General features: G+C 37.0%; 1 protein-coding gene across 1 annotated transcript in view; it reads right to left on the reverse strand.

Annotated features, from left to right (window-relative positions):
- Nucleotides 1-3,811: 3,811 nt before the first annotated feature.
- MMS22L (MMS22 like, DNA repair protein) overlaps nucleotides 3,812-16,044 on the reverse strand; it is a gene marked incomplete at its 3' end in the record, with an annotated part of 141,699 nt that continues 129,466 nt past the window's right edge. The window contains exons 23-25 of the mRNA XM_079716921.1: nucleotides 5,997-6,093; nucleotides 4,434-4,601; nucleotides 3,812-3,905 (exon numbers count right to left, since the gene is read on the reverse strand). Of these exons, the coding sequence (XP_079573047.1) occupies nucleotides 3,812-3,905; nucleotides 4,434-4,601; nucleotides 5,997-6,093 (359 nt within the window). The remainder of the gene's footprint in view (nucleotides 3,906-4,433; nucleotides 4,602-5,996; nucleotides 6,094-16,044) is intronic.

Here is a 16,044-nt window from a genome sequence, read left to right on the forward strand (position 1 = left end):
AGAACACAGTTTTTGGTGAGGTTTCTATGATATCTATCTTTTATCTTTGAAACACAAGTGCTATGTTACTGTGTAGGATTAGGGAAGGTAGGTTTCCTAAAGGCTTTTCCCAACTGCAAAGGCTCATCAAATTTTTATATGATATATAATCCTAACAAAGGGGAAGTAAAAATAAAAACTGCCAAAGATTCTTTGAAAGTACATGGAAATGGGTTCATGTAATTAGTTAAGAACAAAGTAGTTTTAAAAATTTGTGATGAAGCATGGAAGAAGATAAAAATAACAATGCATAATGAAAATACACACATAGTCTAACAACTCACAAATAATATTTTACTTACCCCCCAAAATAGGAAAAGTCAAATATGCTTAGTAAGAAAAGAAAATATGCTAGGGCTAAGTAAAGAAATAAGAAGTTTTAAACTTTGAAACTCTTCTAATACAAATGAATAAAATACTGAACGATTTTTGTGCAGAGACAGTACTCCATGTTTTTTTCATCCCCTATGGAAACCTAATTAAATGTTCAACTGAAATTTAAATCGTAACCAAATCTGTGTCTAATAAAGTCCTTTCATCACCCTGTTGTCTTTCAATCATCTCTTCTACACTCCATCTGATATTTTAAATTATTTGAGTGGAATACTTACATATCCAACATGTAAATTTTAATTTTCTTCCTATTTAAGTGTCTTAAGGTTAGGTTTCTATAGACATGATGGTATTCTAATTGGCAAACTGAGTGAGGCCAACAGCGTAGAATGAACATGTCATTCAGAGAAAGCAGCTAAGACAGTCTACTTTCCTGCTTGAGGTAAGTTTGGAAACAGAAGGTATAGCGTCAGATGGCAGAAGTCTCCTGACTGAAGGGCTTGAATGTCAGCTTATTAACAATGGGAAGTAAATGGAGGTCCTTGAGCAGAAAAGTAACAAGAAGAAAGAAGTATTTTAGGAACACTAATGTCAAAACTATGTGAAGAATAAATTTCAGGAGTCCAGAGAATAAGAAGGAGATTATAGTACCCAATAGAAAAATGTTTGGATGCATGAAATGGCAAAAAGAAAAAAATCACAAGAGCTTGTACGGTGATCAAATGAAAAGTGGGGAGCAATGAATCCAAGAAATGTCATGGGTAAGTGACTTGGGAAAGTGGTGTATTCTCTGGGTAGAAAATGAAGGCATGAGCTAGACTGGAAACGAAAATGATAGGGCAGCTTGACATGTTGCCTTGAGATTTCAGGAGAATCCAACTAGACAGGTTTAGAGAAAAATTAGCACTACAGATAGAAAAAATTATAAGCTAGTTTTATCAGTTCACTACTACAAGAATGTTGAGACAAAGCAGGTGAAGGGCTAGATCTTACCAGTAGGGACAAGAAGGAAGAACGTGTATGTAGGAAGGAGCAATACTGCTGAGGAAGGGATGAGAAGATAAAAGAAAATGCAATGTCACAGAGGCCCCAAAGACTAAGAAAAATGAGAACATATTCCAGATTTGACCAAAAGAGACTGGCCTACCCTACAATGGTGGAAGCAGCCGCCTCAGAGATTACAGGGTTTTTAGGGGAAAAGGAACATTAACCAAGCAAGTATAAGGTACTCTAAGTCTGTAAATGGAAAAAGACTATAGTAATAATTTATGGGTCAGTGAAGATTCTTAAGAAATGAAAGTCATAAATTTTCTTTTTTTCTTCAATTAATAAAACAGCTTCTTTAAAACTTTACTGATACATAAATTAAAAAAAATATATATATACATGTATTGTTACAGACTTTTTCTTGTTACTGATTTTTTTATGTATAAACTTTAGTAATTCTTAGTATCTACAGCTATACACCCTAGTGCATGATTCAGCAGCAGATTTTCTTAACCCTTAAAAAGTTTCATAAGCTAAGGAGCAAGATTCTCCAAGATATCTTTATCAATTTCCCTTGGGGGTGAAAAAATATATATACACACACACATATATATATACACACACACACAAATAACCTCTTTAAAGGCATCCCATTAAATAGTTTAAATTTCAGTTGCTACAACTTGCAAAATAATGCATCATTCATTTAATAAGTCACTATCATAATGGAAAGAAATTCATTGCTATGAAGTCTTAGTAACCTTAAAGAGGCTTTTATTCATCCCATTTGTTGAATTAAAAACAGTTTATTTGGGGGGAAAATAAACCATTTATATGTCATGAAGTCCTTTAGACTTAACAGATTACAATTAGGAAAGGGCTATTAACTATAGTTTCCCGATTGCAGTGCATTTCATTTTAAAAGATACTTCTTGAGTCAGAAAAGGGTTGAAATGTTTTCCTGAAGGAACAGTAGAACCATGATAAACACTAGATGCTCAAGAAAAAAACAATAACTTATTTCAAACTTAGCAAACATGACATGTAAGAAAACATTGAAAAGAAGTGGGATCTTTATCTAGGACATACCATTAGAGAAAGAGGAAATTTGAGAAGTGTTCTTTACCTTTGTGCATGAGATAGAGTGATCATGTCTGTACACCACCAAACAGAACATAGGTCAACAAATACTTTAACATACATTTAAATTATATGATTATAATTATAAATCAATTATTCCACTGATTCCTACCAGAACATAGGTCAACAAATACCTTCACGTACATTTAAATTATATGATTATAATTATAAATCAATTATTCCACTGATTCCTACCAGAACATTGTGAAATTTAAAAAAGGGTTATTATTCATTTTTCTCCACAAAGAAACTGAGGCTCAGAAAGGTTAAGAACTTGCTCAAGGTCACAAAGCAGAGCTGGGTTTGAGACCCAGGTGGGTTCCCAACACTAAGATTGGAGCTCTTTTTACCAAATAATGCTCATTAGAAAAAGGAGTCAAGGACAAAAGCCCAACTGGTAGAATGAATCTGAATAAAACAGTTAAAGGGTTGAGAGATGAGCTGCTACAGGAAACTAAACTGGCTCCCTTCAAACATGTAAGATGCTAGTTTATAAGAGGCTCTAATTGAAGAGCAAGGAGATAAATCAGCTGACTTCTCAGACCTCTTCTGTTAACTTTGTAAACTTAAAAATTTCCAGAATATTATTTATTCTCTTTTCTTAAAGTCTCTTGTTTATCCTCCTCCTGATCTGTCTTTTAATGACAACTCCAAACAAAAGGATGAGTAGAGGAAAACATCTGGCAACCGTTGGAACCCAAGTATTGATATAAACTCTGTTGGCCCAAGTTAAAAAAAAGATACATATTATCTGTATAATCATTTAGCCAGATTCAGTCTCATTCCTCAGAGTTAAGTGTGCTTTGTAAGGATTTTATTAACTTGCCTGACGCATAGTATAAAAAAAGAAAACAAATATACTGTTCTATCTCCTGAGTACCCCTCCAAAAAAAAAAACCCAGCATAGGGCAGCCAGGTAATTTGAAATAGTATCATAATAAAATATAACTCATAAGAAAACAAAAACAAAACAGAAATAAATTACTCACAAGGCAGAAAGTCACATTATAGTAAAATGGCCGTGGATCAACCAGTACAAACCTGCTTAGACATACACACATAACACTCCCAGTTAGGAAAAGTTTCTTCAGTTTCACTAAAACCTCTTCAAAATAGAATGCAGTTTTACCAAGTTCCAAAGCTCCTATAAAATATTTAATTAACTTTTACTTCCTTATTTATATACTTTATACTTACAGGTATGAAAGGAAAAAATCCTAGAAAGTAACAGAACATTATACAATTAATTAAAAGTAGGAGTCAGAATGGTGCAAAGTGACTTTAGATAGTTATAATTAATATTGAGGATGAATCACAAAATAGATTCAATATTATCATCTTCTAGTCTCTGTATCTCATCTTGTCCCACTTGTCCTAGGTGAGATAAAAGTTTGCTATAGGCTTCCCTATAAAGAAAAAAGAAAAGAAGACAGATATATATTTACTACCTTTTCCATTATTTTTCATTTAAGACAGATATATATTTACTACCTTTTCCATTATTTTTTATTTAAGTCTTTACAAACTGAGCCTGCCTGAATGTCTACTTGTCTATACACACCATACACGATGTGATTAAAGTACTTTGATTATTTAACATACTACTTTTGGACATATGAATTATAGTATGAGTACTGACCCTTCTAAAACAATCTCTTTAGGAAATACAGACTTATACCCCCCACCATGTTTCATTACTCTAAATAGTCCAGCATTATCTTCAGCTGGGTTGTAATCTATTAAAAAAAAAAAAAAAAAAAAAAAAAGCCTTGATCTATTTCTGACCAAAACCCATATTATCTAGTTGAGTCACTAATCTTATTCACTGGAACACACTCCAAATTTTTATAAGTGGAAAATAGGCCATTTCTAGAAAATGAATCTAGATTTCATAATCATTGTCCGAAAGGATATAATCAAATTATCAAACATACCTTTGTGCAATATTTCTGCCAAGGCCCCACTTCCGCTCTGAACTCTTCAGAGATTGAGTAAGGGTAGAAATCAAGTGGATAACAACCTGTTGGTCCAATGCTGCTACTGTTTCTAAAATGCTGTAAATCTGATAATCATATCTCATACCATAATCCTCGATAAATCTCCTGAAAGTAAAACAAGTTACTTAGAATTACTTCTGGGGCAATTCCTTGGGCTGGTATCTGTATGGCAACAAGCTGTAAGCTGAACACAAGAAAGATCATTTCATGTAAGATTACTCTAAGGATTTAGATGCCATATGAACACTATTTAACACCTGAAAACAAAGAACAGAAATGGCTTCAGTATGAGCTGTGAACAGAGTGACGGCATTAGGAGAAAGGGAAAGGGAAGAGCTGGAATCCCAGGAGGAAGAATAAGGGGGAAAAATCTAATCTCAGGGACTTTTTTGCTATAGTGTGCATGCTGAAATCTAGATGATCAGGAAGTAGAAGAGACTAAAACAGCAAAGAGTCCAGTTTCCTAGTTGTTTTGTATATCTTTTAGTTATTGCTATCTCTAGATAAATCAAATAATGTTTCTATGAGGAAAGCAAGTTATTTGAAATAATTTTTATATTCCTTAACCGATCAAGAGACTTTACACCCACAGAAGACCTTTTATTAATAAGAATTATATATTTTAATCCTAAAATTTCCACTCTCTCCCCTCAAGAAAATAAAAGTCACCGAGCTCAAAAAATTGTACTTAACAAACATGCAATCTTTGTTCATATAAAATCCTTCCTCCTCTCTTAGGGTTTTACAGTTTTCATAAATCCAGTATTTATTTCAAATGATCACAATTTAAATAAACTGTAAACAACTGACAAGTGCCAACTATGTGATGAGAAAGAAAACTGAGGAATCAAAAATCTAACACAGAATGAAGGAAATGGACCCAAACTATTTATCATGGTAGTGCTAGGGTAGAGATACATGAAATAAAGGTGAACTGGTAGAAACTGTGAGAAAGAAATACTTAAAAATACTGCCCTAACAGAAAGCATAAGACTCTATAGGGTGCAAGGCAGGAAAATAAAAACAAAACAGAAAATGTTTCTCAAGTTGCAGTTATTCTTGTGAAGGAACAACAGATCTACAAAGTCTATGCTTCACAATTACATACAATGGAGCTTTCTGGGTCCACAGCACCTAAAGTGAGTAGGAAAACCAGTGACAGACACTTCCACAGTGGATCCTGAGTAGCATGTTTAGCAGCTCCAAAGCCTGTACACCTGTCATCATGATTCACGTTTCCCACTTTTTCCTCTTAAACACATGCAAGAATCTTCCTTACTAAATTCTCAGGTAATTTTAAGTCAGTTCACTTATCTTTTTCCTTGGTACTTTTATTTTTTAATAAAACAACATAGCAAAACCACTGCCAAAAATACAATAATTGAAACTACAAACAAGTAGTAACACATTATGTTTTGGATAATTAGTTATTTAAAAAACATGTTGGCTGTCAAATGGCTGGCAATAGTCTTCTTGCCAGTTGGCATATTTTCCAGTTACCTAAACACAGAAGTCAGCTGGGCGGCAGGTTCTCCTCCTGACCCCACTTGGCAGGCTTTGACCATGTATTGCAGGTTCTCGGTGGCCAGCCTTTTAACTAGGAGGAAAATTTACAGCATTACACATTTTGTCTGGTTTGACCATCTGGATCCTCATTTTTATGAGCACTCTAGATTTAGAAAAACATGTTGTTTTCTTAAAGTATCTACATGCTTTTTTGTTATTTTTCAAAGCGAAATAGTTATGAGCTTTTGTTTTGTTCTAAAGTCTCCCTATCTTCCATTTTAAGAAAATATAAAACACTTAACAGTCTATTTTTTACAACCCTGTAACTGAAAAAACACATGTGAGATAAATCTTTCTGTTAGAAGAGCCCATATTCAAAAACACTCCAGTATCCTAACCTTGCAAACACTGTTACATACTGATTAAAGATAACCTTTAATAATTCAGCTGATTTAGAGACAAGCAGGTTGATTTTTTAAATTCATAAGCATATTCCTCCCACTAACAAACATATATGTAGAAAATTAAAAACTAACAGTTTATCTTCACTTAAAATTAGCAATATATATATATATATATATATATATAAAATCAACTATTTGTGATGCTAATTTTATTTTGAAAGAGAGCAAAGTTACAAAAAGAACATTTATGTTCTTTCAGTATTTAACCAAATCCTTTACAACTGTGCACTTGTACATAAAAATGGCAACAAAAAAAATCAACAAAGAATGTAGAAAATTCACCATGTACCAAGTGGTAATACATTTTTGTTATGCTGTTTTTGGAACATTAAATATAAGTAGCTGGGGAAAAAATTACTTTCTCTAAGAACAAGGAAAATTTCAGAAACTGTAATCCACTATGGCAAAAGTACAAAACATGTGATGCACATGAAGTTAAATTAATTAAAATGAAATAGCAGATAATGTTTTCCATAGCATGATGATAGTGGATAAGGAAGATATAGCATACTTGTCTTTATTGAGCAAATAAGTTCTCATATTAGATGTAATTCTAAAGCCAATATAACTGTTTCTTTTTAAAGATGTTTTCTTGAAAAAAACAAAAACAAAACCCACAGGTTCTTCTGTGGAAAAAGTAACAGAACATGAAGAAATAGCCTTCACAAAGTATTAACAGTAAGCATTGTATTTTAAAAATAACAGCTTTATTGAGGTATAATTCACACATAAAACCCAACCTTTTAAAGTGTACAACTCATTGGTTTTTAGTATATTCATAAGAACTGTGAAGTTATCACCACTAATGTCAGAACATTTTCATCACCTGCCCCCCAAACCTTACACCTATTACCAATCTTTCCCCATTTTCTTCCTCCCACAGTCACCGGAGGCACTGATCTACTTTCTGTCTCTACGGACTGTCTATTCTGGGAATTTCATATAGATGGAATCATACAACATGTGGTCTTATGTGACTGCCTCCTTTTCACTCAGCATAATGTTTTTTTTTAACTTAAAAATTTTTATTTATCTATTTTTGATTATATAATGCAGTGTTATCATCAACTATAGTTTCTAACCTATCCATTAGATTCTCAGACCTTATTCATCCTATAACTGGAAGTTCATACACTTTTTTTTTAAACATTTTTATTGGAGTATAATTGCTTTACAAATGGTGTGTTAGTTTCTGCTTTATAACAAAATGAATCAGTTATATATACACTTATGTCCCCATATCTCTTCCCTCTTGCATCTCCCTCCCTCCCACCCTCCTTATCCCACCCTTCTAGCTGGTCACAAAGCACCGAGCTGATCTCCCGGTGCTACGCGACTGCTTCCCAATAGCTATCTATTTTACATTTGGTGGTTTATATATATCCATATACACACCACTCTCTTTGTCCCAGCTTACCCTTCGCGCTCCCCATGTCCTCAAGTCCATCCTCTAGTAGGTCTGTGTCTTTATGCCCATCTTGCCCCTAGGTTCTTCATGACTTTTTTTTTTTTTAACATTCCATATACATGTGTTAGCATATGATATTTGTTGCTCTCTTTCTGACTTACTTCACTCTGTATGACAGACTCTAGGTCCATCCACCTCACTACAAATAACTCAATTTCATTTCTTTTTATGGCTGAGTAATATTCCATTGTATATATGTGTAACATATTTATCCATTCATCTGTTGATGGACACTTAGATTGCTTCCATGTCCTGGCTATTGTAAATAGAGCTGCAGTGAACACTGTGGTACATGACTCTTTTTTGAATTATGGTTTTCTCAGGGTATATGCCCAGTAGTGGGATTGCTGGGTCGTATGGTAGTTCTATTTGTAGTTTTTTAAGGAACCTTCATACTGTTCTCCATAGTGGCTGTATCAATTTACATTCCCACCAAGAGTGTATGAGGGTTCCCTTTTCTCCATACCCTCTCCAGCACTGTTTGTAGATTTTTTGATGATGGCCATTCTGACTGGTGTGAGATGATATTCCATCGTAGTTTTGATTTGCATTTCTCTAATGATTAAACATGTTGAGCATTCTTTCATGTGTTTGTTGGCAATCTGTATATCTTCTTTGGAGAAATGTCTGTTTAGGTCTTCTGCCCATTTTTGGATTGGGCTTTTCTTTTTTTTTGATATTGAGCTGCATGAGTTGCTTGTAAATTTTAGAGATGAATCCTTTGTCAGTTGCTTCATTGGCAAATATTTTCTCCCATTCTGAGGGTTGTCTTTTCATCTTGTTTATGGTTTCCTTTGCTGTGTAAAAGCTTTTAAGTTTCATTAGGTCCCACTTGTTTTTATTTTGATTTCTCTAGGAGGTGGGTCAAAAAGGATCTTGCTGTGATTGATGTCACAGACTGTTCTGCCTCTGTTTTCCTCTAAGAGTTTGATAGTGTCTGGCCTTACATTTAGGTCTTTAATCCATTTTGAGTTTATTTTTGGGTATGGTGTTAGGAAGTGTTCTAATTTCATTCTTTTACATGTAGCTGTCCAGTTTTCCCAGCACCACTTACTGAAGAGGCTGTCTTTTCTCCACTGTACATTCTTGCCTCCTTTATCAAAGATAAGGTGACCATATGTGCGTGGGTTTATCTCTGGGCTTCCTATCCTGTTCCGTTTTTGTTCCAGTACCATACTGATTACTGTAGCTATGTAGTATAGTCTGAAGTCCAGAAGCCTGATTCCTCCAGCTCCGTTTTTCGTTCTCAAGATTGCTTTGGCTATTCGGGGTCTTTTGTGTTTTCATACAAATTGTGAAACTTTTTGTTCTAGTTCTGTGGAAAATGCCACTGGTAGTTTGATAGGATTGCACTGAATCTGTAGATTGGTTTGGGTAGTATAGCTATTTTCACAATGCTGATTCTTCCAATCCAAGAACATGGTATATCTCTCCATCTATTTGTGTCACCTTTAATTTCTTTCATCAGTGTCTTATAATTTTCTGCATACAGGTCTTTTGTCTCCTTAGGTAGGTGTATTCCTAGGTATTTTATTATTTTTGTTGCAATGGTAAATGGGAGTGTTTTCTTAATTTCACTTTCAGATTTTTCATCATTAGTGTATAGGAATGCAAGAGATTTCTGTGCATTAATTTTGTATCCTGCTACTTTACCAAATTCATTGATTAGCTCTAGTAGTTTTCTGGTAGCATCTTTAGGATTCTCTATGTATAGTATCATGTCATCTGCACACAGTGACAGCTTTACTTCTTTTCTGATTTGGATTCCTTTTATTTCCTTTTCTTCTCTGATTGCTGTGGCTAAAAATTCCAAAACTATGTTGAATAACAGTGGTGAGAGTGGGAAACCTTGTCTTGTTTCTGATCTTAATGGAAACGGTTTCAGTTTTTCACCATTGAGGATGATGTTGGCTGTGGGTTTGTCATCATGGCCTTATTTTTTTGAGGTAAGTTCCTGCTATGCCTACTTTCTGGAGGGTTTTGATCATAAATGGGTGTTGAATTTTGTCAAAAGCTTTCTCTGCATCTATTGAATGATCATATGGTTTTTCTCCTTCAGTTTGTTAATATGGTGTATCACATTGATTGATTTGTGTATATTGAAGAATCTTTGCATTCCTGGGATAAACCCCACTTGATCATGGTGTATGATCCTCTTAATGTGCTGTTGGATTCTGTTTGCTAGTATTTTGCTGAGGATTTTTGCATCTATGTTCATCAGTGATATTAGTCTGTAGTCTTTTTTTGTGACATCTTTGTCTGGTTTTGGCATCAGGGTGATGGTGGCGGCCTCACAGAATGAGTTTGGGAGTGCTCCTCCCTCTGCTATATTTTGGAAGAGTTTGAGATGGATGGCTGTTAGCTCTTCTCTAAATGTTTGATAGAATTCGCCTGGTGAAGCCATCTGGTCCTGGGCTTTTGTTTGTTGGAAGATTTTTAATCACAGTTTCAATTTCAGTGCTTGTGATTGGTCTATTCATATTTTCTATTTCTTCCTGGTTCAGTCTCAGAAGGTTGTGCATTTCTAAGAATTTGTCCATTTCTTCCAGGTTGTCAATTTTATTGGCATATAGTTGCCTGCAGTAATCTCTCATGATCCTTTGTGTTCTGCAGTGTCAGTTGTTACTTCCCCTTTTTCATTTCTATTGATTTGATTCTTCTTGGTTTTTTCTTGATAGTCTGGCTAATGATCAATTTTGTTTATCTTCTCAAAGAACCAGCTTTTAGTTTTACTGATCTTTAACATCGTTTCCTTCATTTCTTTTTATTTCTGATCTGATCTTTATGATTTCTTTCCTTTTGCTAACTTTGGAGGTTTTTTGTTCTTCTTTCTCTAATTGTTTTAGGTGTAAGCTTAGGTTGTTCATTTGAGATGTTTCTTGCTTCCTAAGGTAGGACTGCATTGCTATAAACTTCCCTCTTAGAACTGCTTTTGCTGAATCCCATAGGTTTTGGGTCATGTTTTCATTGTAATTTGTTTCTAGGTATTTTTTGATTTCCTCTGATTTCTTCAGTGATTTCTTGGTTATTAAGTAGTGTATTGTTTAGCCTCCATGTGTTTGTATCTTTTACAGATTTTTTCCTGTAATTGATATCTAATCTCATAGCATTGTGGACAGAAAAGATACTTGATACGATTTCAGTTTTCTCAAATGTACCAAGACTTGATTTGTGACCTAAGATATGATCTATCCTGGAGAATGTTCCATGAGCACTGGAGAAGAAAGTGTATTCTGTTGTTTTTGGATGGAATGTCCTATACATATCAATTAAGTGCGTCTTGTTTAATGTATCATTTTAAACCTGTGTTTCCTTATTTATTTTCATTTTGGATGATCAGTTCATTGGTGAAAGTGGGGTGTTAAAGTCCCCTTCTATGATTGTGTTACTGTCGATTTCCCCTTTTATGGCTGTTAGCATTTGCCGTTTGTATTGAGGTGCTCCTATGTTGGGTGCATAAATATTTACAATTTTTATATCTTCTTCTTGGATTGATCCCTTGATCATTATGTAGTGTCCTTCTTTGTCTCTTGTAATAGTCTTTTTTTAAAGTCTATTTTGTCTGACATGAGAATTGCTACTCCAGCTTTCTTTTGATTTCCATTTGCATGGAATACCTTTTTCCATCCCCTCACTTTCAGTCTGTATGTGTGCCTAGGTCTCAGGTGGATCTCTTGTAGACAGCATATATATGGGTCTTGTTTTTGTATCCATTCAGCCAGTCTATGTCTCTTGGTTGGAGCATTTAATCCATTTACATTTAAGGTAATTATAGATATGTATGTTCCTATTACCATTTTCTTAATTGTTTTGGGTTTGTTATTGTAGTTCTTTTCCTTCTCTTGTGTTTCCTGCCTAGAGAAGTTCCTTTAGCATTTGTTGTAAAGCTGGTTTGGTGGTGCTGAATTCTCTTAGCTTTTGCTTGTCTTTAAAGGTTTTAATATCTCTGTCAAATCTGAATGAGATCCTTGCTGGATAGAGTAATCTTGGTTGTAGGTTCTTCCCTTTCATCACTGTAGATATGTCCTGTTACTTCCTTCTGGCTTGCAGAGTTTCTGCTAAAAGATCAGCTGTTAACCTTATGGGGATTCCCTTGTATGTTATTTTTTGTTTTTCCCTTGCTGCTTTTAATATTTTTTCTTTGTATTTAATTTTGATAGTTTGATTAATAAGTGTCTTGGCATGTTTCTCCTTGGATTTATCGTGTATGGGACTCTCTGTGCTTCCTGGACTTGATTATTTCCTTTCCCATATTAGGGAAGTTTTCAACTATAATCTCTTCAAATATTTTCTCAGTCCCTTTCTTTTTCTCTTCTTCTTCTGGGACCCCTATAATTCGAATGTTGGTGTGTTTAATATTGTCCCAGAGGTCTCTGAGACTGTCCTCAATTCTTTTCATTCTTTTTTCTTTATTCTGCTCTGCAATAGGTATTTCCACTATTTTATCTTCCAGGTCACTTATCCATTCTTCTGGCTCAGTTATTCTGTTATTGATCCCTTCTAGAGAATTTTTAATTTCATTTATTTTGTTGCTCATCACTGTCTGTTTGCTGTTTAGTTCTTCTAGGTCCTTGTTAAACGTTTCTTGTATTTTCTCCATTCTATTTCCAAGATTTTGGATCATCTTGACTATCATTATTCTGATTTCTTTGTAAGGTAGTCTGCCTATTTCCTCTTCATTTGTTAGCTCTGCCGGGTTTTTGCCTTGCTCCTTCATCTGCTGTGTATTTTTTTTTCTTCTCATTTTGCTTAACTTACTGTGTTTGGGGTCTCCTTTTCGCAGGCTGCAGGTTCGCAGTTCCCATTTTTTTTGGTGTCTGCCCCCAGTGGCTAAGGTTGGTTCGGTGGTTTTTGTAGGTTTCCTGGTGGAGGGGACTAGTGCCTGTGTTCTGGTGGATGAGGCTAGATCTTGGCTTTCTGGTGGGTAGGTTCACATCTGGTGGTGGTGTCTGTGACCTTATTGTGATTTTAGGCAGCCTCTGTGCTAATGGGTGGTGTTGTGTTCCTGTCTTGCTAGTTGTTTGACATAGGGTATCCAGCACTGTAGCTCGCTGGTCATTGAGTGGAGCTGGGTGTTGGCGTTGAGATGGAGATCTTTGGCAGATTTTCGCCGTTTGATATTATGTGGGATGTCTCTGGTGGACCAATGTCCTGAACTTGGCTCTCCCACCTAAAAGGCACAGCCCTGACGCCTGGCTGGAGCACCAAAAGCCTGTCATCCACAGGGCTCAGAATAAAAGGGAGAAAAAAAGAAGGAAAGAAAGAAAAAGATTTAAAAAAAGGTATTAAAATAAAAAACAAAAAATAATTATTAAAAAAATTTTATTAACTAATTAAAAAAAAGAAAGAACAACCAAATCAAAAAACAGATCCACCAATGATAACAAGCACTGAACGCTATACTAAAAAAAAAAAAAAGACAGACAGAACCCTAGGATAAATGGTAAAAGCAAAGGTATACAGACAAAAATCACACACAGAAGCATACGCATACACACTCATAAAAAGAGAAAAAGGGGGGGAAAAAAAATATATATATATATATATCGGTGCTCCCAAAGTCCACCTCCTCAATTTGGGATGATTTGTTGTCTATTCAGGTATTCCACAGATGCAGGGTACATCAAGTTGACTGTGGAGATTTAATCTGCTGCTTCTGAGGCTGCTGGGAGAGATTTCCCTTTCTCTTCTTTGTTCCCATAGCTCCTGGGGTTCAGCTTTGGATTTGGCCCCGCCTCTGCGTGTAGGTCACCTGAGGGCGTCTGTTCTTCCCTTAGAAAGGATGGGGTTAAAGGAGCAGCTGATTCGGGGGCTCTGGCTCAGTCAGGCCAGGGGGAGGGAGGGGCACAGAGTGTGGGGCGAGCCTGCAGCGGCAGAGGCCAGTGTGACGTTCCAACAGCCTGAGGCTCGCTGTGTGTTCTCCCGGGGAAGTCATCCCTGGATCATGGGACTCTAGCAGTGGTGGGCTACACAGGCTCCCGGGAGGGGAAGTGTGCCAAGTGACCTGTGCTTGCACACAGGTTTCTTGGTGGCTGCAGCAGCAGCCTTAGCGTCTCATGCCTGTCTCTGGAGCTCCTTTAAGTGGCACTCTTAATTCCCTCTCCTCGTGCACCAGGAAACAAAGAGGGAAGAAAAAGTCTCTTGCCTCTTCGGCAGCTCCAGACTCCTTCCCGGACTCCCTCCCAGCTAGCCGTGGTGCACTAATCCCCTTCAGGCTGTGTTCACGCAGCCAGTCCTCTCCTGGCATCCGACCGAAGCCTGAGCCTCATCTCCCAGCCCCGCCCAGCCCGGCGGGTGAGCAGACAAGCGTCTCAGGCTGGTGAGTGCTAGTCGGCACCAATCCTCTGTGCGGGAATCTCTCCGCTTTGCCCTCCGCATTCCTGTTGCTGCACTCTCCTCCGTGGCTCCGAAGCTTCCCCCCTCCACCATCCCATCTCCGCCCAAGAAGGGGCTTCCTCCTGTGTGGAAACCTTTCCTCCTTCACGGCTCCCTCCCACTGGTGCAGGTCCCATGCCTATTCTTTTGTATCTGTTTTTTTTTTTTTTTTTTTTGCAGTACGCAGGCCTCTCACTGCTGTGGTCTCTCCCGTTGCGGAGCACAGGCTCCGGATGTGCAGGCTCAGCGGCCATGGCTCACGGGCCCAGCTGCTCCATGGCATGTGGGATCTTCCCAGACTGGGGCACGAACCCGTGTCCCCTGCATCGGCAGGCGGACTCTCAACCACTGCACCACCAGGGAAGCCCTATATCTGTTTTTTCTTTTTTCTTTTGCCCTACCCAAGTACATGGGGAGTTTCTTGCCTTTTGGGAGGTCTGAGGTCTTCTGCCAGTGTTCAGTAGGTGTTCTGTAGGAGTTGTTCCACATATAGATGTATTTCTGATGTATTTGTGGGGAGGAAGGTGATCTCCACGTCTTACTCTTCCGCCATCTTGAAGGAAGTTCATCCAGCATAATGCTTTAAGGTTCATCCATGTTATAGAATGTGTTAGTACTTCACTCCTTTTCATGGTTGAATAATATTCCACTGTATGGATTTACCTCATCTTGCATATCAATTCATTAGTTGATGGACATTTGAGTTGTTTCCATTTTGGGGCTATTATGGATAACACTGCAATGAGCATTAGTGTACAGGGTTTCTAAAAAAAGTCTGTCATCTTTATTTGTTTAATTGAACTGAGCATTTCTTAAAAAACTGGGTTATCCGTTTTTAGTTTAAAAAAACCACTTTATTGTCATATAATTTAATACTATACAATTCACCCATTTAACATGTAAAATTCAATGGTTTTTAATATAATCACAGAATTGTGCAACCATCTGCTTATACCTCCAATAAATCTATCATTCTCTCACCTATTGCCTTTCAACCAAAAACTCCACTGTTTTTGACAGCACCCTCAAGCTTGAACTTTTTCACACTTTGTTGCAAGTCAGTTCCTTTGGGAGAGATTCAGAGTTCTCTATTCTATGGTTTTCCCCCACTTCCACGCAAAACTCAGAGGTGTATCTCTGGTGCCTGGGACAGGGACCATGGTGTCCACTATTTTCTGAGTGACATACCCACTTTAGGTGCTTAATGCTTCTGGAAGGAGGGGTATTAGCCGCAGGTCCTCTCGGCATGGAATCTCCACCTCTAAGCTGGAGCAAGGACAATCAGTGCCCCAGTATTCTCATTGGTGCCATACTCAGTATAGTGTATCCATCCCATGAGTGGGGGCTGAAGGGAAGAATGAAGGCCCCACTTCTCACCCACACTCCCCTGGAATACAGCCTTACCATCAGGTACCTAGGAGGCAGAATGAGAAACACTGATACGCTGCCTCTCACAGGAAGACAGCCCTCCTACTGGGAGCTGTGGGGAGACGGAACTCTAGTTATTTAATTTACCAGTCTAAAGCAGAGTTTCCATCTTACTGAGCTAGGAGGAGAGAAGGGAGTAGTCTTGGTTCAAATATCAAAGACTTGCTGTTCCTACCAAGCTTCAGTATATTTTCTTAAATAATGTTTCTCCATTTGTTTTGTACCCTCAGGACCACTTCCAGAGAATTTAAATGCTCTCTTTTAAATAATTTTCACCAGTTTTTCTGGGGAGCAGGGCTGCAGAGCT

This window comes from Hyperoodon ampullatus (assembly GCF_949752795.1).
Source record: "Hyperoodon ampullatus genome assembly, chromosome: 12".
NCBI classification, from domain to species: Eukaryota; Metazoa; Chordata; class Mammalia; order Artiodactyla; family Ziphiidae; genus Hyperoodon; species Hyperoodon ampullatus.